General features: G+C 43.9%; 1 protein-coding gene across 6 annotated transcripts in view; it reads right to left on the bottom strand.

The window, feature by feature from the left end:
• Nucleotides 1–7,009: 7,009 nt before the first annotated feature.
• The window catches only part of Il15ra (interleukin 15 receptor subunit alpha), a 31,015-nt gene continuing 28,882 nt past the window's right edge, over nt 7,010–9,142 (bottom strand). For 3 of the 6 annotated variants that reach the window (XM_029474194.1, XM_021186511.2, XM_021186500.2), the window contains one exon: nt 7,010–7,856. In XM_029474194.1, the coding sequence (XP_029330054.1) occupies nt 7,757–7,856 (100 nt within the window). In that variant the 3' untranslated portion in view covers nt 7,010–7,756. The remainder of the gene's footprint in view (nt 7,857–9,142) is intronic. The other 3 variants (XM_021186490.2, XM_029474193.1, XM_021186483.2) reach the window with 1 other exon arrangement.

The raw sequence follows: 9,142 nt of genomic DNA, 5'->3' as shown, positions 1-9,142 counted from the left end.
GTCAGCCGACCCTGCGCTCTAGCTACACCGGTGCTGTTCCAGCCGGATGAGGCCTGTGGCCCTACTCAGGCCGGTTTCTGCTTCCCTAACCGAAGGTTGCATTCTTATAATTAGTGCTTTTAATGTAATTAGCAGCCACGTTCCTTGTAAGGCGATTGTGATGGTTTGTATATGCTTGGCTCAAGGAGTGGCACTATTAGGAGGTGTGGCCCTGTTGGAGCAGGTGTGTCACTGTGGGTGTGCTCTTAAGACCCTCACCCTAGCTGCCTAGAAGTCAGTATTCTACTAGCAGCCTTCAGATGAAGGTGTAGAACCCTCCCCCTGCACCATGCCTGCCAGGATGCTGCTGTGCTCTTGCCTTGATGACAATGGTCTGAACCTGTAAGCCAGCCCCAATTAAATGCTGTCCTTACAAGAGTTGCCTTGGTCATGGTGTCTGTTCCCAGCAGTAAAACCCTAACTAAGACAGCGATCTACCAGAGGGAGCAGCTGGTCATGTGAAGCCAGAGATGAGGAGCTGCGATCCAAGGTTCCGCTGATTGGTCACAGTTCTTGCAGAACCTTTGCCCTCTAAGATTTTATTTCAGTTTTACTTAACAGTTATTGAGCAATCCTTCTAGTAACTTACTAAAAAGAAACTTAAGCTGCACACACTACTTCTGCTTTATAACTTCCTGATTGTACGCTTATGTGACACAGGTCTCCCTCTGTAGACTGGCCTTGAGCTTTTGGTTCTCTTTGCCCCAAGAGCTGGGAACATGGGTGTGTAACACTCCAAGTCTTCTCCCCCCCCCCCAACCCCTTGCAACATTTTATTTAACATTGTTTTAATTAAGTAATGCAACCATTTTAAATGGGATTTTTAACTCACTTTTTATTAATTACTTGTGAATTTCACATCATATACTCCAATCCCACTCATCTCCCTATCCCTCCATATCTGCCCTCTGCCCTTGAAACCTCCCCTCAAAAGAAAACAAAAAATAAAAATAAAAAATTAATTAAAGAACAAAAGACACAGCTTGCTGCAGAAGCTGCAGTGTGTCACTGTGTATCACACAGTGTACCCTTTTGTCCAGCTTTACTTGACAAATGTTCACTTCGTGAATCATTGATCTGGTTCCAGACCTCTGGCTTCTGCTACACCGTCAATACTGGATCCTCACAGGGACTCCTCTCTGATACCCTGTTGTCCCCCTGTGTCATGGAAATCCTGCAGCTTTGGAACTATAGGATGAGCCATTAAATTCTCCCTCATAGATGGGGTACAGTTGGGCTGGACCAACCCAAAGCCCGAGATCTGGGTTGGGTAGTGGCTGAGGTGTTCAGCCTAACAGCTGTTGAGCACTCTCCACAATAGGTCCAGCTGTCCAGCACTGCCCCTGCCAGGGCAGGGCCAGCTCTCCCACTCTTACAGTCCTGTGGGCTGACACTTCCAATCCCACACAGCCAAGACCAGCTCTACCTTGCTGCCCTGGTAAGGAGTGGGGTCTGTTCTCTCTAGTGCTACAGCTGGTGAGGGTTAGGGCCAACTCACCCGCTCTTACCCCACTGGGACCAGCTCCAAAATGAGAATGTTTTAAATACAACTCAGTAGCACAGTGGAGGGTCCTTTTTATTAGGTAACATCCATAAATAAAAGCTAGATTGTGTGAATTTGAATTGTACTGGTTTGGCTCCAGGCTAAGTAGTTGTTGATGCCCAAGCTCTTGCCTTGGTGTTGAGAAGCCCTGACAGTTTCCTCCCTAGAGTAATAGTAACAGTTCTAAGATAAAATCTCACCACTCTGACACTGAATGTGTTGATCTGGAGAATCCCAGAATACGGTGACAAATGGACTGGCCATACAAAGGGAATCTGAAACCTGGGTGACATGTGACTTTACAGATGCCTCTTTGATGTGACACAACACATCCCTTTGTTACAATTCCAGCTATATTAGATGGTGCACCTGCTCCACACTCATGAGAATCTTAAGCTTTTAATTCTACCAAATGTTTGCATAATTTTAAAGCAAATTTTTTTCCTTACATTTGCTGTCTTAGGGTTTTATTGCTGTGAAGAGACACCATGACCAAGGCAACTCTTACAAATGAAAACATTTCATTGGGGGTGGCTTGCAGTTTCAGAGGATTAGTCCATTATTGTCATGGCAGAAAGTATGGCAGCATCCAGACAGACATGGTGTTGGGGATGGAGCTAAGAGTTCTACATCTTGATCTACAGGCAGCAAGGAGAAACTGTGCAACACTGGGCATAGATTGAGCATATGTAGCATCTCAAAGCCTGCCTCCACAGTGACACACTTCTTCCAACAAGGCCAAACCTACTCCCATAAGGCCACAACTCCTAATAGTGCCACACCCTATGTGACAAGCATTCAAAGACATGAGTCTTTGGGGGCCATTTCGATTCAAATCACCACACATGCATTTGTTATTATAGTCTGGTAATCTATGAGATGGATGACACACAGGGTAAGAAGCAAATGGTGTATGAGCAAGTATACCACACAAATGATCATTTCTGTCATTTATTTATTCACTTAACATACACATCACAGCCCTCTCTTCCTCTCCACCCAGTCACCACCCCCTCACAAAACCCCACCCTCCATTCCCTGCACTGAGAAGGGAGAGGACCCCACTGGTCTCCAACCTTCCCTGCCACATCAAGTCACTGCAAGACTAGGCACATCCTCTCCCATTGACGCCAGACAAGGCAGCACAGTTTTGGGGACAGGATCCACACGCAGCCAAGAATTGTTGGGAGACTCTTGTGAAGACCAAGCTGCACATCTGCTACATAAATGCAGGGGACCTAGGTCCATGTATGCTCTTTGGTTGGTTCCCAGGGTGCATTTTTTTTTTTTGGTGGAAGTGAATATTTACTAGGTTTTTAATAGTGAAGACAAGTATTCGAAAGCGTAGTCAAGAACCCAGAATGAATTTGCAGTTAACTAGTGGATAATTCACTTGTGTGTGCCTGAAGTCCAAGGCTCTGAACCTGCTGGTTGGGCCCTAGTTAACTGCAATCCACCCAATTTGCCTATCATGCTTAAAAGCCAATATCACAACCACTTTGTCCTTTCTTTCTTGAATAGTGATAATTTATTTTCTGTTTGTCTTTATCTCTATCATTGCTACTCCTCTGAGGATGTTACCCATTGGCAGGATGTGTGTCCTGGTTACTGGAAGCGCTCTAGAGGCCTTAAGGGCTAAGGGCCTCAGATACTTTGATCCTAAGAGCTGTAGGACGAGATGTTGCAAAAGGCTGGGGATCCAGGCACCATTGGCTTGAGAATTCTAACATTTGTTGCTGAAGGTGGAAGGTCACAGCATCAGAGGCCTGGATAAGAGCTATAACTCTAGAAGGTCCCACCTGCTATCTGCCACCACCACCCACTGCTGTTGAAAGGCTAAGACTAAATAGCTGCCACACGTAGGGCACTGGTGGTTAACTCACAGAACAGTAAACTTCCACCTTGAGAACTAAAACCATGAGACTTCTGGAGCTCCAAGCTGTAAGCTTGTATGCATGGACCATTCCCTAGGCTTTGCACACTCAAGAGCCCAGGACTCAATGCTGGAAGTTTCTCCTCATCTACCCATGATCTCTATCTTGACTGAGGCAATTTATAGAATAAAGAGATTATTGGAGCTTACAGTGTCAGAGAGTGAGTCCATGTCCATCATGGTAGAGAACATGGCAGCAGGGTGGCTGGCATGGTGCTGGAGCAGTAGCTGAGAGCTCACCTCTGATGCACAAACATGAGACTGAGAACTAACTGGGAACAGGGTGGTGTCTTAGTGTTACAGTGCCATGAGGAGACACTATGGCCATGGCAGTTCTTAGAAAAGTATTTAATTAGAGTGTGTGTATAGTTCAGAGGTTTAGTCCATTATCACTATGTGGGAACTATAATGGCATACAGGTAGATAGAGTGCTGGAGAAAGGTAGCTGAGAGCTCTACAACTCATTGGGCAGACAGTAGGAAAAGTGTGAGACACTGAGTCTGGCTTGAGCATCTGAAATCTCAAAGCTCATTCCTAGTGACACACCTCCTCCAAGGCCACTGTACTGACTGGCTTTGTGTGTCAACTTGACACAAACTGGAGTTATCGCAGAGAAAGGAGCCTCCCTTGAGGAAATGCTTTCATGAGATCCAGCTGTAAGCATTTTCTCAATTAGTGATCAAGGGTGGAAGGGCCCATTATGGGTGGTGCCATCCCTGGGCTGGTAGTCTTGAGTCCTATAAGACAGCAAGCTGAGCAAGCCAGAAGCAAGCCAGTAACATCCTTCCATGTCCTCTGCATCAGCTCCTGCTCCCTGACCTGCTTGAGTTCCAGTCCTGACTTCCTTTGGTGATGAACAGCAATGTGGAAGTGTAAGCTGAATAAGCCCTTTCCTCCCCAACATGCTTTTTGGTCATGATGTTTGTGCAGGAATAGAAACCCTGACTAAGACAGCCATACTTCCTAATCCTTCTGAAGTAGGTTCACCAACTGAGGACCAAGCATCCAAATACACGAGCCTTTGGAGGTCATTCTCATTCAAGCCACCAAATTCCACTTCTTGGTCTCCATAAGCTTGTAACTATGCCATAATGCAAAAGGTGCCAAGCCCAACTTTAAAAGTTCCCATAGCTTTTTACTCTCAACATAGTTTTGAAGTCCAGAGTCCCTTCTGAGACTCAGGGCAATGTCTTAATTGTAACCCCTGGCAAAATCAAAAAGCAAATTGTTCTCTTCCAATACATTACCATTCCAGAAGGGAGGAATGAGAACATGGTAATGAAATAGTGGGCAAAAGCAAAACCAAAACCTAGCAGGGTAAACTCCACATCCTGACATCTCTGATGTTAAAAGGGTTTAGATGACTCCACCTTCCCACCTCGGATACCAACAACTTCTCTCCCCTAGGCTGGTTCCACTCCTGTCTGCTGCTCTCTCTAGCAGGCAGCCCACACCCCTGCCACTTCCAACAGCTCGAGGATCTCCCACACAATTCAGGTTTCACTTTCACCATTTCCTGAAATGGCCAAGACTCTAAAGCTAGAACACAGTCCAAACTGCTAAGTTTTGCTGTCTGTGTGACCTGGAGCCTAGCCCCACCCTTGATTACATTTGCTTAAACTTTCTTTTTGCTCTTTATGAGCCAGTAGTCCCTACAGCCTTTTCTTTTCATTGCAGGACTCTCATCCCGAGGACATTCACTTTTTTTTTCTTATCTCTTCATGCCCAAATCCTGGCTTGAACTCCAAGTTCCCTGGTACTCTTTTTTTTTTTCTCCCCAAACTGTACATTTTGTTCTTTCCCATTTGCTCCTTTTGCTTATAGATCGGCATAAGAGTCATAACTAATAACCAAGTGACAAATTCAGTATTTGGCTGTCTTGAAATATCATCTGACAGTGAAATTAGATCAAAAATTCAATTCAGTCTCAAACAGATTAATAGGACAAGGGCAGAAAGCAGCTACATTCTTCCTTAAAATGCCTCAAGAATGGCTTCTAGCCCAGTTGCTAATATTGTTAACTTCTGAAACTTCTTGAGCTGGACCTCTACAGGTGACACTTTCCAGCACTGCTGTCTTCCAAGAACCTACTAGAATGACCCATTAAGGTCCACGTTTACCTTTCAACTGTCTTCCTAGTCCAAAGTCCTAAAGCCTTCCATATTCTTCAACAAAACACACAAAAACAACAACAAACGAAACATGGTCAGCTGTATCACAACACTGCCCCACTCTTGGGGCAAATACAGAACTCTTTAGGGGTCATTGCTTTTCAAACCACCACATCTGGCAGAGAAAAACAACCCCAGCCAGTTCCCTGGTAGCAGGGCCATTGCTGAGCACAGCCTGTTGTATTTCATTCATTCCATATAGAGTAACCGAGAGCACTACGTGAGATGCTCTGATAGGCCTACTCTATGTGCCATAGACCAGGGAGCAGCTGGCTTTTATATTAGAGGACAATGAGGTACTCCAACAACGTGCAGGTTCCAGTGTCACGTTCAAAAGAAAGTCCAATTCTCCAAACTCCAGAAGGCAGTATAGATATTCAGAAATGAACTCAACCTGGACTATAGGCAGATTTCTGGCTGTTAGATTAAAAAAAAAAAAAAAAAAAAAAAAAAATTCCTCAGGAATGGGGCAATCTTAGGCAATAGAAAAAGTAAAAGATCCTTAATGGAAAATCAAAGCAGGGTGGTCACCATTTAAACAACCTAACTAGTCTACCATGTTCTGAGGAAGCCCATGACCTATGCGGAAAGACTTCCTTTAGTTTTGATGAAAGAAACCGCATACACTGATGACTGGCAGAAGCCAGTTAGCTTGTGAACCAGGTGTTTAACTCATCTCCCAAATACTTATGGTGGTTCCCCTTTACCCAGGATGCAGGAGGCAGGCCCATTGGCAGCTGACTCACAACCAGGGCTCCTCTCCTACCCAACTTCCCACCCCAGTTTTGTCCAAGTGGTAGCCGTTAGTTGAGCTATGTGACTTTGGGCAGATCAACTTCTCCAGGCTACTATTATTTTGTCTATAAATCTAGGAGGTCTCTGACCTCCTAGATATGTGAATATGATTTAGTGGTGAAATACTTGCCTACTAGGGGCAAAGCCCTTTTTATCCACGGCTCTCCAACAAATAAATAATAAATAAATAAAACAAAGAAGTGGAATTTGTCTTATGATTTTATAAATCGTTGTGATAAACAGGAAAGGGGTAGGAAGGGGAGAAATGAAGAAGGCGGAAGGGAGGGAGGAGAAAGGGAGGGAGTGGGGAGAGAGAGAGAAAGGTATGTGTCTAATGCTAGCTGGGCTCAGACTTGCCATTGTTTAGTTCATGTTGCTTCTACTCACCAGGAACTTTGGTTAAAAATCCCACCAAAAGCAGGGCAGTGGTGGTGTGACTCTGTTTTTGAAAGAGAACCTGAGATCCCTTTCACACTAGAACCATTTCCCCCCTCTTTCTCCTCTTTTCCTTTGAGGAACATTTTTTTTGTTGATAATTTTAATGCTTTTTGTACTGAAAATAAATATTTTATTTTGTCTACACAAAGCACTTTCAAATATAAATCATATACAATATGTAGATATAATAGAAAAGAAAGTATAAATATAAATGTATATGTAAATATACACGTTTACATACACACACACACACACACACACACACACACATACATAGTCACTGAGTTCGGTTTTGTCATGAATCCTATACAAAAGGGTTCACTGGCTCAGTATCTCTTCTTCTGTTCTCTGCTCTCTTCCAATATGTACAAAGCAGCAAAGGGCCATGTCTTCAGGAGCTCAAATGTTGCTGTCTTCTTTACAGACATCTCCTGTGCCAGAAGAGCCTTGGAAGACAATGGGAGCCTTGTTAATCTCTGTAAACTGCAAATCAGAGTAGGGAATAGAAAAAGAGAGTCTAGCAGATCAGCTGCTTTGAGTTAATCTCTGAGTGGAACTCGAGGCTTTTAATGGAGACTCCCAGGAGAGCTCAGGCTGCTTGTACTCTGGGAAGTTGGCCTCTGTGATGAACCAGGAGGAAAGGTGATGTCCTTCCGGATACCGGGGATCCAGGCCTGCATATGGGAGGCACCCAGGCTCAGTAAAACAGATCATACCAGAGACCTCTATTATTACATTTGGTTTCTCCTGTGTCCAGGTGCAGCTGGACTAACTGCCCTTGTATCTTCCCTTCAGATTCAGCTGGGCAGGTCTCCCTGAGTTTCTGAAATCGTGTGGTTAGGCTCCTGTGTCTTCGTCCTCCTTGCTGCTGGCCCTCACAGTCATTGGTACTGTTTCCATGGTTTCCACCTCAACACGGCCCGGCTGAGAAGTCTGCCTATAAAGCAGTTCATTCACAGGTTTTAAAAAGAGGACAGGACCACCTTTCAGTCAACATATCTCTTACTGAACATGTATGCCCAGTACTGAGCGGGTTACATTAGAAAATGTCACCCCACCCCCACCCCCACCCCCGCTCTCAGAGGTCTGTGCTGTTTAGAGATTAGGAAAACCTAGGCTTCCCGAATGTGCACATAGCAAGAGTTTGAATCCTATTTAGAGATCTTCAACCTTGCCATCCATCCACCAGGGCTTTACCAAGATCGCTGGAACAAACCATGCCACCCCACCCTCAATCCAACTCCGCTGATCATCCACTAGAAAGCAGCATGAGTAGCAAGGGATGGAGAGAGGAGACAGGGACCATGGTGGACCAGGCTTGATGGCATGGATGAAGGTTGCTAGATACTCACAAAGCTTTCAAAAAGCATTCTTGTATTTAGCATTAAATACAGTGAAAAGCTCCCAGATAGCAAGAGCAGGGGGAGGCTCTGTATTCTGTGTCTGTGTGTCTGGCTGTGTCTGTGTGTCTACCTGTCTGGGAGTTCCCTTGGTTTTTAGGCCCTAAGTATCTTGGTCAGTGATATCTACCATGGCTCATATAATGTTTTCTTATGGATAAATAAATTTTCAAGCCATGATTAAGTAAAGAGTTTTGTGTGAGACAGAAACCAGAAATCAGAAATATGGGTGAGTACACCAAAGCCCGTCTGTAGAATGGCAAATCTACCCATCAACCAATTTGTTAAAAAAAAATCAGTCAATGGAAAGAATTGATTCACCAGATGACAAAGATGTTACAATTACTGCTTTAAAATGCGAGATGTACTTTAAAATATTGTTATAATATTATTCTATTACGATGTTTATTGGCTGTATATGCCAAATTTACCAATTAATTTAAGAATATAATATATTATTTATTAAAAAGATGACACATACATTTCTGGATATATTAAGTAATTATTATCTCTCAAGGCTATAACTCTAAATTTAGGATATTAGATAAAAACCACTCTGTTATAAAAATATTTTGAAAATGCTTTAAAATCACTTTCTATGTTTGTTAGCATGTAGCATTTTTTTTATTTTTAAAAGAAGATTTATTTTTAACTTTACTTTCATGTGCATTGGTGTTAAGCCTGCATGTATGTCTGTGTGAGGGTGTCAGGTCCTCTGGAACTAGAATTACTGGGAATGGAGTTACAGACAGTTGTGAGCTGCCACATGGGTGCTGGGAATTGAACCCAGGTCCTCTGGAAGAGCAGTCAGTGCTCTCAACCA

The sequence above is a fragment of the Mus caroli genome, chromosome 2 (assembly GCF_900094665.2).
Source record: "Mus caroli chromosome 2, CAROLI_EIJ_v1.1, whole genome shotgun sequence".
In the NCBI taxonomy this organism is placed as follows: domain Eukaryota; kingdom Metazoa; phylum Chordata; class Mammalia; order Rodentia; family Muridae; genus Mus; species Mus caroli.
This window is presented reverse-complemented; position numbering and strand designations above follow the sequence as displayed.